Here is a 22,289-nt window from a genome sequence, read left to right on the forward strand (position 1 = left end):
AATAGAAACGCAAGTCAAGATAGGCAAGAAAATGGTAAGTGAGCACCTGTCCAGCCTAGACGAGTTCAAATCACCAGGACCAGATGGATTACACCCCAAGGTTCTCAAGGAACTGGCAGACGTGATCTCAGAACCACTGAACTATATTTTTCAAAGATCCTGGAGCACTGGGGAACTACCAGAGGACTGGAAGAGAGCTGATGTAGTTCCCATCTTCAAAAAAGGGAAAAAAATAGATCCAGGAAACTACAGACCTATCAGCCTGACCTCAATACCTGGGAAGATTCTGGAAAAGATAATCAAACAACAAATCAGCGAACACCTTGATGCAAACAAAGTCATCACTAAAAGTCAACATGGGTTTGTCAAAAACAGATCATGCCAGACAAATCTTATTACATTCTTTGACCAAGTGACAAAACTAGTGGACCAGAGGAATGCTGTAGATATAATTTACTTGGACTTCAGTAAGGCATTTGATAAAGTAGATCACAACCTACTACTTGATAAGATAGAAAAATGTGGGTTAGATAGCATTACCACCAGATGGATTCGTAGCTGGCTGACAGGCCGTACTCAGCGTGTGGTCCTCAATGGAACTGCATCTACATGGAAGGAAGTGTGTAGTGGGGTGCCCCAGGGCTCTGTTCTGGGCCCAGTGCTCTTCAATATCTTCATTAACGATTTGGATGAGGGGATAGATGGGGAACTCATCAAATTTGCAGACGACACCAAGCTGGCAGGAATAGCCAATACTCCAGAAGATAGGCTTAAGATACAGAAGGATCTGGACAGACTCGAACACTGGGCACTATCTAACAAAATGAAATTCAATGGTGAAAAAAGTAAGGTTCTACTTTTAGGCAGGAAAAATCAAATGCATAGGTATAGTATAGGTGGTACCTTGCTCAATAGTAGTAACTGTGAGAGGGATCTCGGAGTCTTAGTAGACAATCACTTCAATATGAGCCAGCAGTGTTCTGCAGCTACCAAAAAAGCCAACACAGTGCTAGGCTGCATTAACAGAGGGATAGAATCAAGATCAAGTGAAGTACTAATACCACTTTACAATGCTTTGGTAAGGCCACACCTGGAATACTGCATCCAGTTTTGGTCACCACGATGTAAAAAAGATGTTGAGACTCTAGAAAGGGTACAGAGAAGAGCAACAAAGATGATTAGGGGGCTAGAGGCTAAAACATATAGGGAACGGTTGCTGGAATTGGGTATGTGTAGTTTAATGAAGAGAAGGGTGAGGGGTGACATGATAGCAGTGTTCCAATATCTCAGGGGCTACCACAAAGAAGAGGGAGTCAAGCTATTCTCCAAAGCACCTGAAAGCAGGACAAGAAGCAACGGATGGAAACTAGCCAAGGAGAGAAGCAACCTAGAACTAAGGAGAAAGTTCCTGACAGTTAGAACAATTAACCAGTGGAACAACCTGCCTCCAGAGGTGGTGAATGCTCCAACACTGGAGGTTTTTAAGAAGAGACTGGACAGCCATTTGCCTGAAATGGTATAAGGTTTCCTGCCTGAGCAGGGGGTTGGACTAGATGACCTCCAAGGTCCCTTCCAACTTTATTATTATTATTATTATTATTATTATTATTATTATTATTATTATTATTATTATTATTATTATTATTATTATGAATAGGTCAATTTTGGATGGAGTAAAAAGAGGACAAGGGGAGAGTAAAGAACAGAAACAAACAGAAGAGAAGACTCAAAGAGCAACTGCACAAACAAAACAACAGAAAGAGGAAGGTCTTCAGAAGGGGGAGGATGAAGGACCTGCTAGAGAACAAAGAACTACTAGATCGGTTAGACCGAAATATAAGTAAATGGAAATGGATAAAGAAAGTGGAATTTTTTCAGTAAACATAAATGGACTGAACTCTCCAATTAAAAGAAACAAGATTTTTAGGAAACTATGGAAACTGAATTTGGATATAATTTGTTTGCAAGAAACACATATAAAAGCACAACATCATAAACTATTGGAATATCCAAAAATTGGAAAACTTTATTATACATCAGCACAACAGAAAAAAGGAGTAGCTCTATATATTAAAGAGACAATAAATTCGAAAATGGTATATTCAGATGAAGAAGGAAGAATATTAATGGTAGAAATTTATCTGCATCAAAACCAAATATTATTAGTGGCAATTTATGCACCGAATAACAATCAAGAAAAATTTTATAAAAACCTACATAGAAAAATAATAGAAATGGAGTATCAAAATATCTGTTTACTAGGAGATTTTAATGCAATAACAGATGGAAAAATTGATTATAAAAGTAACAAAACAAGGAAAAATGGTAGAGGAAGATTACCTAAGACATTTTTTGACATGGCGGAGGAAATTGGAATTCAAGATATTTGGAGGGAAATAAATCCACAAAAATTACAATATACTTTTTACTCAAATAGCCAGAAATCCTGGTCAAGAATTGATATGATTTGGATGACTGCTGACTTGAGAATGAATGTGCAGGACATTGAAATAGAAATAGGCACATGGGCAGAACATAACCCTCTGAAAATGACTTGGAAAGAGACACAAAAAAGGCCAAGATGGACTTTAAACTGTTCCATATTAAAGGAAAAAGAATTTATAGAGTTAACAAAAAAAGAAATGGAACTCTTTTTGAAAGAAAATAAAAAAGAAGATGCTAAGATACAAAATCTATGGGACACAGCTAAAGCATACTTTAGAGGTATAGCTATATCGTATATGGCAAGGAAAAATAAACAGAAAACAGCAATATGCATTATTAAGAAAAGAATTTGGAAAGTTAGTGTTAGAATTGCAAAAGAATCTGCAAAAAAAGACTTTAATAAGAGATATGGATATGATAAAACATAAATTAAATTTGTTAGATTCAGAAAAAAATGGCAGAACAGATAAAAAGAGCGAAGCAGAATTTCTTTGAAAATGCCAACAAGCCAGGAAGATGGTTAGCTTACAAACTTAAAAAACAGAAAGAAAAAAAATTGATATATAATCTACTGGATGGGAAAGGTTATTTACAATATAAAAATGAAGAAATAAAAAAGATAGTTAAAGAATTTTATAAGGAACTGTATGATAAAAAGGATACTTCAAGAGAGAAAATTGTAAAATAGTTGAAAGATAGTAACCTTCCAAAGATTTCGGAGACATTTAAAAATATGCTAGTTGAAGGAGTTACAATGATCGAAATAACAGAGGCTATAAAGAGACAAAAAATGGTAAAGCTCCTGGTTCAGATGGACTTCCGGCAGAACAATACAAAAGTTTACAAGAGATATTAAGTGATCCATTGAAAGATGTTTGTAATGGACTTTTATTAGAAGCTAAAATGCCGATGACGTGGATTGAAGCAAACATTACCTTAATAACAAAAGATGATTCAGATTTGACTCAGATTAAGAATTATAGACCGATTTCATTACTTAATGTGGATTATAAAAGTTTTACTTCAATAATGACAGAGAGACTGAAAAAATATCTGGTTGAATTTATACAACTGGATCAAAATGGCTTTTTACCAAAGAGACAAATTAAAAACAACTTAAGAATGATAATAGATGTACTGGAATACTGTGAACTACATCCAGGGAAACAAATGGCATTAATATTTTTAGATGCTCAAAAGGCATTTGACAATCTTTCATGGCAGTTTTTGATTCATCAATTACAAGTAATGGATTTTGGACAGAATTTTATAAATATGGTAAAAACAATATATAGTAAACAAACCGCCAAAGTGATTGTGAATGGAGATTGTACTGAGAGCTTTCAAATGAGGAAAGGCACAAGGCAAGGATGTCCTCTATCCCCTCTGTTATTCATTTTCACTTTGGAAGTTTTAAATCGAAACATAAGACAAGATGCAGAAACTAGAGGTTTGGAGATAAAGGGTGAAACATATAAATTACAAGCATTTGCTGATGATTTGGTATTTATTTTGGAAGATCCCTTGGAGATGATTCCAAAATTGTGTGGGAAATTAGAACAATATGGTGAAGTAGCGGGATTAAAAATTAATAAGGAAAAAACTAAGATAATAGTTAAAAATGTTACGGATAAGCAAAAAAGTCAAATTTCAGAAGTGACAGAGGTACAGATAGCGAAAAAGGTAAAATATTTGGGTATATATTTATCAGCTAAATGTTCAACATTAAAAGAAGACAACTATATAAGACTATTGAAACAAATAAAGTTAGACCTGGAAAAGTGGAAGAATTTGAAATTGTCTCTATTAGGAAGGATAGCAACAATTAAAATGAATATATTGGCTAAGATTTTATTTTTGTTTCAGACAATTCCAATAAAACTTTGGGGAATTTTTTTTAAAGAGTTGAATTCTTTACTTTTGAATTTTGTATGGCAAGGAAAAAAGCTAGGATAAAGCTAGGATAAATTTACCTCCAGCTAGATTAGCAAAAATGTTTAAAAATGTATCAGACAAATGTTGGAAATGTAAACATAACTTAGGTACATATTATCATATTTGGTGGACATGTGATAAAGTAAAGGCTTATTGGAAAAAAATACATGCTTGGCTAGAAAAAATATTAGAACATGTAGCATTTAATCCCGAATTTTTTTTTATTAAGTATAGTACCAGAAAAGACTTAACAAACAAAATTTATACTTGGTTTTACACATTGTAACTGCAGCAAGAATAAGTTATGCGCAATGCTGGAAAAATGAACAAGTACCGTCAGAAGAAGAGGTAATAAAGAAGATATTGGAATGCGCAGAGATGGACAGATTAACTATGAGACTAAAAGACAAAGAAGAAACAGAATACTATAAAAGCTGGAATTTATTTTATAAATGGTTGGAAGAGAGAACCAAAGAGTAGAATTTGTATATGTATCAGCATGTTTTAGTTTAGTTTAGTTTATTAATATTTCTATACCGCCCTTCTCCCGAAGGACTCAGGGCGGTGAACAGGGCAAGAATAAAATGCAAAATTACAAATATTAAAAAAGATTAAATAGTTGCCCACTAAAAAACAATCGATACAATACAATTAAAAAACCCCAATAATACAGCAATAAAAAACCCCACCAATCCCCCATCAGGCCAGGCCGGCTTGTTCGAATAAAAATGTTTTTAGATCGCGGCGAAAGGAGCGAAGATCGGGCGCCATCCGGAGCTCTACCGGTACCTGATTCCATAGTTCCGGGGCGCCCACAGAGAAGGATCTCCCCCTGGGGGCCACCAATTGACATTCTCTGATCGGTGGCACCCTGAGGAGTCCCTTCATGTTATGAAGCCAGCTCGCATGTTGTTTGAAAAACTAACATATGTATGTAGAGAAAAAATAATAATAATAAAAAACTTTATATACGAAGGAGTTGATCTTTTGTTCCTCTGCTATTGGGGCGGTTTCCTTTCTGCTCAGGTGGAAAGAGATTGTTTTCAACTAGATGCTGTTGTACTGCATCAGCTGCCACACCAGTTAGCAATTTGAAAGTTGTTGGTAAGCAGGTAATTGGCCTGTAGTTGCCTGGTGTTGCCCCTTTTGCTGGACTTTTTCATTATTAGGTAGGTTTTCCCAGTTGTTAGCCACTTTTCAATTTCTCCGCCTTGTAGTATATTGTTGAACTGCTTGGCAATGAGTGGGTATATAACAGTTAGATGTTTCAACCAAAACCCATGCAGTTCATCTTCACCTGGTGCTGACCAATTTTTGATCTTCCTTGCTCTTTTTTCTACCATTTTTGTTGTTATTACTAGTTCTTTCATTTCAACTTCTGTTTTATTTGCATCCACCTCTTTTAACCAAGCCGCATCCTTGTTGTGTTTCTTTGGGTTATCCCATATCTGCTTCCAGAACTGCACTGTTTCTTCCTTGTCAGGTACTGTCTGATTCATTGCAGTTTCTCCATTGATGGATTGGTAGAAACGTTTCTGATTGGATTGAAATTGGAGGTTCTGCCTATAATTTGCAATTCGAGCTTTGTATCTACTGATTTTCCTGGGTATAGCTGTTCTTTGCTGCTTTATTATTTCCAGTGCTTCCTTGATCTTCCTTGTTTCTAAGTGGTATTTCTTGATTAGGTATTCTTTGGTCTTCTTGTTCTTCAGCTTCTTTTCTTTCATCTGTTCTAGCTTGCTTGCATGTGATCTTAACTTGCTGATCTTATTTTCTAATCTAACCTTCCATTTTTGTGGTGCACTGTTTGTTTGTTTTTCTTCTTTGTTGATTTTGCATCCCAGGTATTCAGTTATAACTGCAGCTGTGCTGTACATTAGTTGGTTTGTTTCTTGCAGTGAATTGGTGCTTATACTTGATATTGCAGTATTTGCATCTTTTAAAGCTTGTGCTAGCTGTTTCTTTGGAACAAGCTTCAATGCAGGCAGCCTTATTCTGTTGTTTTTGTGCTGTTCTAGATGCTCAGTTATTCTTTGCTTCAATTCTTTTATTTCTTTAGTTAGAGGGCTTTGTTCTTCCTGAGGAAGAGGTGCCTGGTTTCCAAATGAGAACAGTTGTATCTCTCTGCTGGATTCCTTCACTGCCAGCTCCCCCTGGTTTGCCTCTACATTCTGAATTACTTTTGGCAAGGCTTTGATTTCTTTGCCCTGGGTAAACCTTTGCAGTTCGTCCAATTCTGTTTCTGTGAATACTTTATTTCATATTATAAATCGCCGTTGATCTGCTAGTTTCTGTTCTGTTATTTCTGATTCTGGATTTTATTCTTTCCAGAACTGGTGCGTTCGTTTTAGATATCCTCTTCTTGTTGGACTTCATCTGTAATAACAGATCATTATTTCTTTGTTTTCAATCACTGTGTATTTGCGACGGGTAAACACCTTTTCTTCCAGTAGTTCTGCAGCTGCTGGCCCTGGTTGCTCAGCCAACAGTCCTGAGTCCTGTAACCCATTTTTCACCAGATATCCAGGAACTCCCAACTTCTAGTGTGGACCTTGTTAACCCGGGCGACATCCAAGCCGGTATGGCATTCTGAAATTTACGTCTCACCATATTTTTTATGGAAGAGACACTCTTTTTCTGACTCCTCTGATGAGACCTGTCCAGTATGGTTGAACCTCTGGCATAGCTCTCATCTTCCTCAGAGTACACAAGCCACACAACCACGTCAAGGTAGTGCCTCACTGGGGGTATTATTATTATTATTTATTTGCAATTCTAACTCAAGTTTCCAGTTTGTTGTTGTTGTTGTTGTTGTTGTTGTTGTTGTTATATCTTTAATGATCTGAGAAGTCCCATTAAAACTTATTCTTACTAAATGGTGGATAAATTATGCAAAAAATAAGGTTCTTAAATTTTGCATTTTTATATTATACTCAGAGTTGACATATCAAAGTGCATGTTATAGATATTTTAGAAGCATCTGCTTATATTACCAATTTCTGTATCATTAATCTGGGAAGGTATCAATGCTAAATGTCAGAAAATATAATAGAGATTATTCCTTACACTGCTAAGAATTTTACTTTATTTTAGGTACTAGATTGAGAAGAACACCATCTTCCACAAAGTCTGCTGCAAAAAAAGTAAAGAAACGAAACCCATGGTCAGATGATGAATCAAAGTCTGAAAGTGACTTGGAAGAAAATGAGCCTGTGATTATCCCAAGAGATTCTTTACTTAGAAGAGCTGCAGGTAGCATAGGAATATTTATAATTTAGCAAAATCTTTTTCTTTAATATTGTAAATGAGTTAAGGTTTAACAAAATTGGTCACTGTGTTTATAGTACGCATGTTGTGCTTAATCATGTTTAACTTAAAAGACTTTTTGCATGCTTTTGAAGATGACTTTTCTGATTTGAGTTAAAATGTTTTCCTTCTGACATCACTGTCATGCAGATTATTGTTGTATACACAACAATATTCTGTCTACAATTACTCCAGTGTCAGCTAAGCTTTTCAGTAAGTTTGCAATAATCTGTTGCTTCTGCTTTGTATATATGATTAGTTTTGGAACAGTTTTCGCAGATATTTTTCTTTGTGTTTCAGGTATTGCCTCAACTTCAATAATTCCATACAACTCAATTTCTTAACGTACTTTTTCACAAGTGAAATTATTTAGCTGGAAATATTTACACTTTTTTATATGTTGACTTGCTTTGTAAATAAATTAGCTTCAGTTAAAAATTTGAATTTGTTCATTTCTGGAATTGTCTTTTCCTGGCTAATTGTAAGGTCCACAAGTCAATTCCCTTTGGTATCTGTCAAGTTTCTGACGTATGGGCTTTTCAAGTGACTCTGAGGCATTGCTTACCTTAAAAGTCCTTTATTAGCCTAATACACCGGCAAATGCTTGCTTGAAGGAAGCTGGAATCTGAAATCTCCGCCCCTTGCACAATATAATTAAACACAATTCTCCACCTTTCTAATTTTGTCATTAAATCATATTCTCCAACTAATTTAAAGAATCAGCTTCCCTTCCGTTAGAAGAACTGCCAAAGACTTATCTTCTTTAGAGAGACAAATGGCCTTGAAAGTGCATTCCTACTCTTCCCTCCCCCCAATTTTAAACTAAAACAATACACAAGTCTTAAAGTAATACACAAGTTTAACATATGAAATAGCTACTTCTTCATCTCATGTCAAGCAATAACTTTCGATGTTAGCAGCGTTGACATCCGGGCCCCCCTTAGAAAAAGGACAAATCCTGTAATGTAAACAAAACACAAGTTAGGAATTGGCTTTTGGTTTGTTGGGGTGTTTCTCATAAAACCTTTTGATAAGTCTGTCAGCTTTCACATCAGTAGATTTCAACCAAGTGGCTTCAGACAATGGGTATCCCTTCCACTGTACTAGGTATTGCAATTTTCCCTTAAAGATTCTAGAGTCAAGAATATGTTTCACTTCATAATGTGTTTGACCTGCTACCACGAGGGGTCCAGGTGCTTTCTTAGGGGTAGGTCTTAAAGTGGAGGTTCGAAAAGGTTTCAGCAAGCTACAATGGAACACCGGGTGAATTTTCCCCAAAAGACTGGGTAGTTTCAATTTCACTGTGACCGGGTTGATGATTTTCACAATGGGGAAAGGCCCCAAGAATTTCAGTCCCAATTTCTTGTTGGGTAGTTTCAGGCGTAGGTATTTGGTTGACAAATAGACCTTTTCACCAACTTGGAATGTTCTTTGGGGAGCTCTCTTTTTGTCAGCTTGCTTTTTGTAGGTCTCAAAAGTCTTTTTTAAGGCCACCTTTGCATTTTTCCAAACTTTTTCCCAACCCCTCACCCACTGATCAAGAGTCTGCGAAGCGGAGGGTAAATGAGGGTATTCCGGTATGGGGTTGAATTCTTCCCCTGTGGCTACACGGAAAGGAGTGTAGCCAGTGCTGCTATGTACTGAATTATTGTAAGCCACTTCTGCAAAAGGGAGGAGGTCGGTCCAGTTTGTTTGTTGGTAAGAGACGTAGCATCTAAGGTATTGTTTCACCATTTTTTTGGCGGACTCTGCGGCTCCGTTAGTAGCCGGGTGAAAAGCAGTTGATAGGCCTTGAGATGATCCAATTAATTTAAGAAAGTTTCTCCAAAATTTCGCTGTGAACTGCACCCCTCTGTCCGAAATTATTCGCTGAGGGGCGCCATGTAGTTGATAGATATGTTTTAGGAACAACTTAGTCAGGCGTTGAGCCGATGGAAGTCCTTTGCAGGTGATAAAGTGATCCTGTTTTGAAAATAGGTCTATCACAGTCCAAATGACAGTATTTCCCCTACTATCAGGTAGGTCTACTATCAAGTCCATAGCTATTCCCATGGTTGAGAAGGTTCGGCCACCGGTTGCAATAACCCAGGTGTCTTTCCTGGGATTCTTTTCATGGTGGCACATACAGTACAGCTCTTGACATAGTTTTCTATGTCTCGTTTTAGTCCCGGCCACCAAAATTGCCGGCGAATGAGATGTAGAGTTTTTAGATATCCAAAATGTCCAGCCTGTTTGACATCATGGCTGTGGTTGAGGGCCTTAAGGCGAAGAGCTTCAGGCAAGTACAATTTTCCCCCCTTGTAAGCCAGACCATCCCTGCATGTTAGGGATGTCTGATTGTCTTTAAACCATTGATCAGTGAGCAGTTCTCGCTTTATTTTCTTTACCCCGGGGTCATCAGGATTAGGGGTCCTGCGAGGTGTGAGTTGGGCCGCAGTTTGTGGACCGGGGATAATTGCCTCATGAACTTCTTCACGTTCACTTTTGTATTGTGGCAATCGGGAGAGCGCATCAGCTAGGAAGTTTTTTCTTCCTGGTATGTACTTTAGAGTAATTTTGAAACGGTTGAAGTACTGTGCCCATCGTACTTGTTTTGGGGACAATTTCCGGGGAGTTTTTAGTGCCTCTAAATTTTTGTGATCTGTCCATACTTCAAAAGGCACCTTACTCCCTTCTAAGTAGTGCCACCAGTTTAATAGCCCCCACCTAATTGCGAAGGCCTCCTTCTTCCAGACTGTCCACCTCCTCTCGCTTTCAGTAAATTTCTTAGAGGTGTAAACACAAGGTTGTAGCACCCCGCTTTTATTCTTTTGCAATAACACCGCTCCGACTGCCACGTCGCTGGCGTCTGCCTGAATTACAAAGGGCTCCCCTGGGCAAGGGTGCTTTAGGACTGGTTCAGCCACAAATAGTCTTTTTAAATTCTCAAAAGCTTTCTGACAACTCATAGTCCATGCTAGCGGCTGGCCAGGTCGTGGTTTTCCCCCTCCCTTGCCCGTTTTGAGTAGGTCTGTAAGAGGTAGAGCAATCTCAGCAAAAGAGGGAATAAATTGACGGTAGAAGTTGGCAATCCCTAGGAAGCTCTGGAGCTGTTTGCGGGTTTTGGGGGGCTGCCATTCAATTATAGTTTTTACTTTGGCTGGGTCCATTTCGATACCCTCATTGGAGATTCTATAGCCAAGATAATCTAATCAGGTTTGGTGAAATTCACATTTCGACAGTTTGACATAAACTTTGGCATTCAGTAGTTTCTTTAACACTTCTCTGACCAGTTTTATGTGGTCGGTCATATTCGTGCTGTATATCAAGATGTCATCAAGGTATACTAGGACCCCTTTATATAGGTGTTCATGTAGGACCTCATTGATCAACTGCATAAATACGGCGGGGGGCCCCTGAAGTCCAAATGGCATGACTTTGAATTGGTAGCTCCCCAAGGGGCAGTTGAAAGCTGTCTTCCACTCGTCCCCCTCCTTTATACTTACCCGGTAATATGCTTCTCTCAGGTCTAACTTGGTGAAGACGCTCCCCTTCGCCAGATGAGTTAGCAAGTCTTTCAGGAGGGGGAGAGGGTATTTATTTCCCACACTCACAGCGTTTAAGCCTTTATAGTCCACGCAGAGACGTAAAGACCCATCTTTTTTCTCTTTGAACAACACAGGGGCTCCCACAGTAGACTTCGCCCATTCGATGAATCCCCTTGCTAGGTTTGTATCCACATATCGCTGCATCTCCTCCATTTCAAAGGGGGACATAGCGTACATTCTTGGTCGGGGGAGTTTGGCCACTGGTAGCAGTTCAATGGAACAATCATTGGGACAGTGAGGAGGCAAGGTATCGCATTCTTTCTCACTAAACACCTCCGTTAGGTCCTGGTACTCGCCGGGGATGAGCGGCTCACCAGGAGGCCGTAAGGCAGCCATGTGCGCTTGCTCATTGGGTGGGCTAAAATCCCCTGTAACATCTGTTGAATCAATGGAGGGATCGGGCCCTATGGGTAATCTCATAGTTCTCATTCCTTTTTCCCAACAGATAAGCGGCTTCCATTTGTCTAGCCAGGCTAGTCCTAGGATCACAGTCTCAGACATCTTTGGAGCTACTAGGAAGCGAATAAACTCCCAGTGCTCGCCTATCCCCTGGCGTAAGGGCTCTGTTCATTGCGTGAGTAAAGTCCCTCCTATTAGGGAGCCTTCGGCTTGCTCGAACCTCACAGGTTTGGAGAGCGGCTTGGCCCATATGCCCAGTCTCAAGGCACATGACAGGCTAATGATGCATCGGGAGCAGCCGGTATCAAGTAGCACTTTCAGGTCTACTTGTGCCCCTGACTTAGGGATTATGAGTTTAGCAGGCAATAAAAAAGGTAGGATGGGTCGACTCACCATCGGGTCGTTCTCCCCTTCATCGTCACTGTCAAAACCGGGTAAAGTGGGGGTGGGCCCGGTCGGTGGCCCAGTGTCCTCCTGGGTGGGGGACGTAACCTGGGTAACGGGCTCCTGGGTGGCCCAGTTGGACTTTTCTCTCAATGGCTGCTGTGAGGGTTTCTTCCTCATTGTTGGATCTGGTCTACTCTGCTGTTGCAGGTAAGGAACTGGGCAGTTTGTTGCTCAATGTCCCTATTGTCCACATCAAAAGCACTTGATTGGCGGACCTGTAGGTGGTCTAGGTCTTTCGGCAGTAGACGTTGGGGGTTTTCGGGGTGGTGGTAGCCATCTGGATCCTGGTTTTGGTGCAGTTTCAGGTGCGGGAGGCTTTTTATAGTGGGCGAGCTGGACATCTAATTTCACTGCTGCCTGGTACCATTCATGCAGCTGGTCAGGTACAGCTCGATAGATACATGCCTGAGAGAGGTGGTCGTCTAACCCTTCTCTAAAAAGATGAATCATTGATTGCTCAGGCCACCTCTCTATCCTTCCTGCCATCTTTCAAAACTCCTGCACATACTCTAGGGCAGGCCGGCCAGCTTGCTTTATCTTATGGATTTGTTCTTCTGCTTTGAGGGCAATGGATGGGTCCTCAAACCTTTCCCTCAGCCCCAGGAGTAAAAGGTGGGGGTCTTCCAATTCAGGGGCCTGCTCGTTATATAAATTGTTCAACCATTCAGATGCTTCTCCCTCTAGGTTGGATGCAATCACATTGACCATCGCACCTGGGTCCGGGTAAGAGTGACCCCAGCGATTCAAGTGAGAGCGTACTTGGTTGAGGAAAAAAGTCAGTTTCTCTGGGTTCCCATCAAAGGTTGTTCTGAAGGGTGGGCTCATCATTGGTTGCTGGGGCCCCCATTGCTGCTGGCCCCACCCTAGTTGTTGGTTCAACGGCTGCTGGGGCCCCCATTGGTGCTGGCCCCCTCCTGGTTGTTGATTCAATGGCTGCCAGGCCCCCCCTGCTGCTGGCCCCTCCGGCCCTGCTGTACGTTCAGGGGTTGCACATCTGGGTCCTCTTGCTGCCACACTTGCTGTTGTCCTCCCACCAGCTCCTGATCTCCAGGCTTCTGCACCACTCCCAGCTGTTGCAAGGCTTCTATTAGCTGGGGCAAGCTCAGAGGTTGTTGGCCTTCCACTTGTGGGGGCTCCCCAAACTCCCATTGCTGCAGAGGCCCCAGGCTGGGGTCCTCTGTCTCTATGGATCTGGAGGGCTTTGCAGGGGCCTCCTGGATCTGGCAAGCAGTCTGATCTGCAGACAGGATTTTCCACTCACCCGAGTATTCAATCTCAGCTGGCCTAGCTGCTCCGAGGCTCCTGGAGTCTCTGCTGGGCTTAATCCACTCTCCTGTTTTTTTGGGTCCAGCTCCCAGCTGGGAGGATTGCTGAAACTCTTTCCTTGCCGGCTTCTTAGCTGGCCCTTCCCCCACTGGGGTGGCTGCTGGTGCTGGGGAGCTGGCTTCAGGCAATTTTACTCCTTCCATTATGGGATCTTCCCCAACTCTTTGCCAGACTGCCTCCGAAGCTTGGAGACAGCGACGGGAGGTCGGGACTCCCTAATTAGTTTAAAAAGTAGTGGAGATTCCAGCTTGATGTCAAGTTTCTGATGTATGGGCTTTTCAAGTGACTCTGAGGCATTGTTTACCTTAAAAGAGCCTTGGTGGAGCAGTGGGCTAATGCCTCCTTAAGTAACACCAGCTGCCTGCAATTATTGCAGGTTCGCATCCCACCAGGCTCAAGGTTGACTCAGCCTTCCATCCTTCCGAGGTAGGTAAAATGAGGACCCAGATTGTTGGGGGCAATTAAGCTGACTTTGTAATAATGCCGCTTGGGGGGGGTGAAAGCCCTAATAAGCAGGCATATACATAGAATGAAGGCTACTGCTAAGCTTGTAAGCCGCCCTGAGTCTTCGGAGAAGGGCGGGATATAAATGGAATTAAAATTAAAAAAAAGTCCTTTATTAGCCTAATACACCGGCAAATGCTTGCTCGAAGGAAGCTGGAATCTGAAATCTCCGCCCCTTGCACAATATAATTAAACACAATTCTCCACCTTTCTAATTTTGTCATTAATCATATTCTCCAATTAATTTAAAGAATCAGCTTCCCTTCCGTTAGAAGAACTGCCAAAGTCTTATCTTCTTTATTTTTTCATATATAATCTTTATTAATTATTTACAATAAGAATGACAACAGAATAATACATAGGGAAAGGAACAAGGGGTTTAAAGACACAAACCATATAATCACGTAACACAAACCGTGGAAAACAAACAAAACAGACTGAGTTATATCTACTCTCCTATTAACAAAAAATATATCATCCCAGCTAAACTTTCCAATGCATAGAATATCCTTATCATAAAAAGAAAAACAAAACTACCATTGGTCATATCTTGTCAACCTTGTAAGCCTAGTAAATTACACAGATCAATTAAGTGGGTGATCTCATCACTCGTCTCCTGAGTTGAACCTTCTTTTAAGCCATACAATACATTTGTTCCAACTTATATTATATAGTGATTCACGTTTATCTTTTAAAATGTATGTTAACCTGTCCATCTTGGCACAACGGAGAATCTTGTTTATTATCAAATGGTCAGGGGGTATGTCTGGGTCCTTCCACAATTGGACAAAGGCCATCCTCGCCACTGTTGAGACATGAACAAATATATACCAATCTCTTTTGTCGATATTGTCTGGTCTTATACCCAATAAGTAGAGGTCTGGCTGCATAGGGAAACTCATGCCTGTTATTTCCAATAGCCACAGTTGAATTTTTCTCCAATATCGTCTGGCATATAAACAGTTCCACCATTGGTGAAAGAAGGTACCCTTGGCCGAGCAACATTTCCAGCATCTATCAGAAGATCCTGGAAACATTTTAGCGATTCTAACAGGGGGGAGATACCAACGGTAGATCATTTTATAGAAATTTTCCTTAAAAGAGGAGGATAGAGTCAGCTTCATAGTCTTATTCCATAAGTTCTGCCACATATCAAGCTGTATTGTCCTCCCGATATTTCTCCCCCAGGCAATCACCGTGTCTTTTACAATCTCTTCCGCCATAAAGCTGGACAGCAGAAGATTGTATGCGTTAGAGATAAATTTCCTTTGACTACCCAAAAGGAGTTTATCGATTGTTTGTAGCTGAAGAGTGATACCATACTCTTGTTTGTCTCTGGCAGTTCTAGTTTGTATTTGGGCATAGGACCACCAATCTATATTGCATCCTCTAATTTGAAGATCAGCTCTGGATCTAAGTCTCCCACCTTAATCCAACAAGTCACCGTAAGTCCAATTTCTCTCTATGCTGTGTACAGTCGGGAGGGTCACTGCTTCTAACGGAGATACCCATTTGGGGATCTGGGTATACACTTGTTTTTTAACCGCCTCCCAAACCCTTTGCAAATTTCCTCTAACATAATGAGTGATAAAATACTTAGATTGCTTATCCTTCTGTGGCCATAAAAAGGAATGCCAACCTCGCTGCAAATCATACCCTTCAAGTATCAAAATACGTTTCCTTGAAAGGGTCACCCAATCTTTTATCCAAACCAAGGAAGAGGCTTGGTAATAAAGCTCCCACATAGGGAGCCCCAAGACACCTTTGGATTTATGCTCCTGCAACATTTTCCTTTTTATACAAGGTTTTTTTCCCTCGCCAAATAAATTTACCCAAAATTTGATCTAATTTCCTAAAAAAAAAATTCCCCAATCTTGCAGGAGCCATTTGGAATAAAAAGATCCATTTCGGTAGGATATGAGCTTTTATCGCAGCAATTCTACCCAAGAGCTAAATCTGTATATGCCGCCATTTATCCAAGTCATTCGCTGTATCTACTAACAGTTTTGAATAATTAAGCTCTTTGATGGTGGAGCACTTGTTTGTCAACCAAACACCCAAATATTTAATTTTTTTAACACAATTAATCCCCATAATATTTTGGATCTGTTCCCTTTGAATATAGGACAATTTTTTTGTTAGCATTTTAGTTTTATCCTTATTAATTTTTAATCCCGCTACCTCTCCATAGTTATCCAGTTTTACAAGTAATTTTGGCCCTGTAGTTCAGAAGGTCTTCTAATATAAAAACCAAATCATCAGCAAATGCTTGAAGTTTATATTCCTCCCCTTTTACTTTTAAGCCCTTAATTTCCGAATCCTGTCTAATCGTCTGAAGAAATGGTTCCAGAGTTAAAATAAAAAGCAGCGGTGAAAGAGGGCATCCTTGTCTGGAACCCTTACAAATCTGTATCTCCTCTGATATTAATCCGTTGAGCAGCAACCTTGCCGACTGTTTAGCATAAATAGCTTGAACTGCCTTTGTAAATTGAGAACCGAAGCCCATCACTTCCAATTGTTGTATTATAAAGTTCCAGTTGACTCTATCAAAAGCCTTTTGAGCATCCAAAAAAATCATTACCATAGATTTGTCTGGATGGGTCTCATAGTATTCTAAGGCATTCAATACTACTCTTAAGTTATCCCTCGGGTGCCTATGGGGTAAAAAACCATTCTGGTCTTGGTGGATAAAACGGGACAGAAACACGCGAAGCCTCTCAGCTAAAATTGTTGCAAAAATCTTATAGTCCACATTCAGGAGCGAGATTGGTCTATAGTTCTGGATCAAAGTTCTATCAGTATCAGGTTTCGGGATTAGGGAAATATAGGCCTCTGTCCAGGACCGGGGTATCTTTGATTCTATTAGGACCTCATTGAATAGGTCCTTCATTTGTAAATTAATTGAATCAAAAATCTCTTTATAAAATTCACTAGGGATTCCAGGGGTCACTAGGTAAGTCCTGGGGTCTTACCACCTGCCTATTTCTTAACAGCTACTGCAATTTCCCCGCTAGTAATTTCTGCATTTAGAATTTCTTTACAAGAATCAGGGATTGCTTCAATCTGCAAATTCTGGAGATAGCTCCTGACCTTATCTCCCTGGTAAGTTTCCTGGCTATAGAGGGAGGAGTAAAACTCTTGTGCCACCTTTGCTTTTTGTTCTGTCGTACTGACCAAGTTGCCTGTGGAATCTCGAAGCATTTCAATCTTCCTAGATTCTGTTTCTTTTCTTAATCTGTAAGATAACCACCGGCCAGGTTTATTGGCGTACTCAAATTGCATTTGTCTACACTTCCGAATTTTGTTCATCAAATCTTTTTGATCTAAAATAGATAAGTCATATCTAATCAAATCTATTTTCTCTTTAGTCAGATTATTAGTCTTATTATTAGTCTTCAAAGTGCATTCCTACTCTTCCCTCCCACCAATTTTAAACTAAAACAATACACAAGTCTTAAAACAATACAAAAGTTTAACATATGAAATAGCTACTTCTTCATCTCATGTCAAGCAATAACATTCGATGTTAGCAGCATTGACAGTATCTTAACAACAATTTTACAGTGGAAAACAAACAAACAAAAGGTATCTAACCTTCTGTAATTGCCATATTCACTGTTTTTATCTTTTGAATGTGCATTCATTTTTGCAGAAAGGTGGCCTGTTTAAGTTTGTATCACAGAGTTGATTAGTTACTCAGTGTTTACTGTCCCAAGATGTTGATATGTTGCAATACTATTGTTTTCACAGAATTCCTTAAAATATTCATAGTGTGAAATACAAAGTATAACGTTTAACATAGAAAGATTTGTGGTTGTGTCTGTCTTTGCAGCTGAAAGGCCCAAATACACATTTGATTTCTCAGAAGAAGAAGATGCTGCTGCTGAAGATACCAACAATAATAATAATCTTGATGAAGTGAAAAAAAACATCAATGACAGAGAAGATGACTATGTGCCCTCAGATAGTCTTGAAAAGGATGACTATGATTTCTCTCCAATCAAATCAAAGCCTTCTCCAGAGTAAGTGTCATACATTTGGGATAGTATTTTATTTAGGTTCTAGGAGTATGAGGATTAACAAAATGCAAATTGTTGCGGGTCTGTAGGCTAAGGTACTGTATATTCATGGACATATTATGCATATTAAGTTTCAACAGATGCTGAATGTTTATCTATCTTTTTAAACAAATATATATTGTTACTTGGAGTATGTGCATTTTTGTCTATTGAAATGTGATAATACATAATAATGAAAAATAACTTTCACATTTGGTCACTCATTTTGTGTTTTATGTATTATTATGTATGTTGTGTAGAGCACCTGTATGGATTAATCCATGTATTACCATATTTGTATTGCACTACTACACAAAATCAAACAAAATGCTGCCTTTTTAAGCAGAGGAAACTGCTTAATAAAATTCTCTTTTTATCATAGGGTGGTTTCCCAAGTTAAAACTAGTCAAGACTTTGGCAACCTGTTTACCTTTTCTTCTTATTCTCGGAAAGCCAATATTGGTATGTATAAAATATATTAAACATTTCAACTCACTAGGCAAGTAGCCAATGACAAAGCCAAGAAGGTGACTTTATTCTGACAGTTTAAAGTTTGATCTAGACATGGAAGAAGAAGAAGGCAAGTCACAATTGGATAGGGAATATATGGAACCTTTATTTAACCTATTGTAGAGAATACCCTTTTCCAGCCATGTAAGACCATTGCATTAAGATGATAAGAAAATGTAAGTTATTGTCTTTTCCTTTCCTCATGAATCTCATTAGGTGCCAAAAAATGGAGTTATGTTTTTGAAAATAAGTAGTTATTATTATTATTATTATTATTATTATTATTATTATTATTATTATTATTGTTGTTGTTGTTGTTGTTGTTGTTGTTGTTGTTGTTGTTGTTGTTGTTTATTAAATTTATATACCGCCCTTCTCCCGGAGGACTCAGGGCGGTGAACAGGGCATATAAATAGAAATACAAAAGTTAAAAAAAGGATTAAATAATTGCCCAATTAAAACAATCACAATATAAAACCCATTAAAACCCTAACGTTCCCCCATCAGGCCAGGTCAGCTTGTTCGAATAAATGGGTCTTTAGCCCGCGCCGGAAGGAGCGAAGATCCGGTGCCGTCCGGAGCTCAACCGGCAGTTGGTTCCATAAAGCCGGGGCACCCACAGAGAAGGCCCTCCCCCTGGGGGCCACCAGCCGGCATTCTCTGACCGGAGGCACCCTGAGGAGGCCCTCTCTGTGGGAATGCACAGGGCGGAGGGAAGTCGACGCCGGCAGCAGGTGGTCCCCGAGGTATTCCGGACCCATACCATGTAAGGACTTAAAAACCATCACCAAGACCTTGAACCTCACCCGGAAGACAACTGGTAACCAATGCAGCTCGCGGAGCAAAGGTGTAACATGGGAGTACCGGGAAACTCCCAAGACAACTCTCGCGGCCGCATTCTGTACCAGTTGGAGCCTCCGAGTGGTCTTCAAGGGAAGCCCCATGTGAAGAGCATTGCAGTAGTCCAGACGAGAGGTCACGAGCGCATGAGTAACCGTACACAGGGCATCCTGGTCCAGATAGGGCCGCAACTGACGCACCAGGCGAACCTGAGCGAAAGCCCCCCTAGTCACGGCTACTATGTGATCTTCTAGAGTAAGCCGTGAATCTAGGAGGACTCCCAAGTTGTGAGCCCTATCCACGGGGGGTAAAAACTCACCCCCCCCATAGAAAGAGATGGAACATTTTGAATGTCCCGGGATGCTGGAATGTACAGCCACTCGGTCTTGTCAGGGTTGAGCTGAAGTCTGTTCCTCCCCATCCAGACCCGAACCGCCTCCAGGCAACGGGACATCACATCGAGGGCATCACTGGGGTGGTTTGGGGTCGAAATGAAAAGTTGGGTATCATCAGCGTATTGATGATACCCAACTCCAAAACCACGAATGATCTCACCCAGCGGTTTCATGTAGATGTTAAACAGGAGAGGCGAGAGGACCGATCCCAGAGGAACTCCACAAACGAGAGCCCTTGGGGTCGACCTCTGCCCTCCTGCCAACACCGACTGCGAGCGTCCCAGGAGATAGGAGGAGAACCACTGAAGAACTGTGCCTCCCACTCCCAGTCCCCTGAGACGCCGCAGCAGGATACCATGGTCGATGGTATCGAAAGCCGCCGAGAGGTCTAATAGGACTAGGACAGAGGAATGTCCTCTGTCCCGAGCCCTCCAGAGATCATTCACCAGAGCGACCAATGCCGTCTCCGTGCTGTACCCGGGCCTGAAGCCTGATTGGGACGGGTCTAGATAATCCGCTTCATCCAGAACCAGAGGGAACTGATGCGCCACCACACTCTCAACAACCTTCGCAAGAAAGCGAAGGTTGGAGACCGGACGAAAGTTGTTTAACACAGCTGGGTCCAAGGCAGGCTTCTTGAGGAGAGGTCTCACCACCGCCTAAAATTTCTTTTTGTGAGTTATGGCTAACTGTAAGGCAGAAGTGAAACAATTACAAATAAATCAGAATTGTACTTTGTTGAATTACCTTTTGGTCTAAAATCTGCTGTTTAATTGCTTTAAGCATTAGATACCACACCCTAATCATACCTAAAGCTGAACCACAATAGGAAAATGAAATTTCTGGTGATACCTGTAGCTGTCCATTACTGCAATGAGAGCAAATCTGCTTCTTGCTTTCTATGCCTTAAAGCAGAAGTGAATTATTTGAGCTTTCGGTCTTGGGTGTGCCCCTCATAGACTTCCCAAAGTTGTTACTACATTGTAATTCTTAATGAGAGAATTATTTACATAATTATGTACATGACTAGATAAGAATTGTATAAATTATATTTAATTGTAATTAAAAGGAAATCGCCTTCAGTTTAGTTTTGAAAGTGGCTCAGCATGCATCTCAAAGGTGAAGGACAGCCTTAATCCCAGGGAAAAGTTGCATATCCCTGCCATAAGGCTTACCTGGGAACCTGAGGAACATTGGCTAGTACTTTCTGTTAATCCTGTGCTGGTTACCTTCACCTAAGCAGGCACCCTGTTCAAGTTAGTAACAGCCAGTGTGGTGTAGTGGTTAATAGGATGGACTAGAACTAGGGGACTCAGGTGTCATTGTTCCAACAGACAGAGAGAAATAAAGCAGAACTCCAAGGCTTGGAAATTCCTCAAAGAACATGTTTATTAGTTACAAAGTATCGGCACAACCAAAAATGAAACCAAGTCTGAATTTCCAACTAAAAATTACCCAGTTACAAAGTATAATGTCCCAACCACAAAACTATGCAATCAACTATGTTCCGCAACATATTCATTTGGCGGGGTTTTTTTTACAACTCCCACTCCGCCCCGCCGCCTGGTTATCGTGAGACTGGCTGAGGATGAGTCCCCTGAGTGGCCCTCCCGAAACATAGAATTGGTCACAATAAAATAAGAGTCCATCTGTGACCGTCCATGGAGAATCTGGCCCCACCTCCTCCTTCCGCTGAGCCACCCACACATCCTGCTGCTGTGCCTCCCAAATCTGAGCCCATATATCTATCGGCTCCCACACTGCAGCAAAAGACTTGATGGGGAGCACTGTCCTGGGCAGAAGCATGTCTTCCACTCGGGAATATTCGGGCTTCCTGGACAGAGCATCCGCTCTTTGGTTGCGACCGCTGGGTTTGTACTTGACTCGGAAATTGAACCTCACAAAGAAAAGAGACCACCGAATGTGGCGTTGGTTCAATTTCCGAGCTGTCTGCAGGCTTTCAAAATTCTTATGGTCCATCCGGACCTCTATGTGATGCCACGCCCTCTCCAGATGATGCCTCCAGGCCTCGAACGCCACTTTGATGGCCAACAGCTCCTTCTCCCAGATGGTATAGTTGCGCTCCGACAGATTCAGTTTCCGTGAATGGTACGCACAAGGGAAGAGGGTACCGCCAGGCATCGTTTCCTGGAGTAACACCGCCCCAATGGCAATGTCGGAGGAATCCGCCTCCACGACAAACAACTGTTGCGGGTCAGGATGCTTCAAGATTGGCTCCTTCATGAAGGCTTCCTTCAAAGCCTGGAAAGCCCATTGTTCTGGAGCATCTCACTGAAACCGAGTCTTCTTCTGCAGGACTCGAGTGAAGGGGGCTGTCAGGGTAGCAAACCCAGGGATGAAAGCCCAACAGTAGTTGGCAAACCCAAGAAGTCGCTGAACAACCTTCACACAACGTGGGGGTTGCCAACTCTGCAAAGACTCGTCCTTACTCGGTTCCATGGCGATGCCCTCAGGAGAAATGCGGTGACCCAGAAAATCAATGGTCACCTGGTAGAACTGGCACTTCTCTAATTTAG

At 41.0% G+C, this 22,289-nt stretch overlaps 1 protein-coding gene across 1 annotated transcript in view; it reads left to right on the forward strand.

Annotated features, from left to right (window-relative positions):
* LOC308676842 (DNA topoisomerase 2-beta-like) overlaps positions 1-22,289 on the forward strand; it is a gene marked incomplete at both ends in the record, with an annotated part of 378,437 nt that overhangs the window by 343,843 nt on the left and 12,305 nt on the right. Inside the window, 3 exon segments of the mRNA XM_081342876.1 lie at positions 7,474-7,632; positions 17,782-17,971; positions 18,390-18,469. Coding sequence (XP_081199002.1) covers positions 7,474-7,632; positions 17,782-17,971; positions 18,390-18,469 — 429 coding nt within the window.

Source organism: Vipera berus (genome assembly GCF_964194415.1).
Source record: "Vipera berus genome assembly, chromosome: W".
NCBI classification, from domain to species: Eukaryota; Metazoa; Chordata; class Lepidosauria; order Squamata; family Viperidae; genus Vipera; species Vipera berus.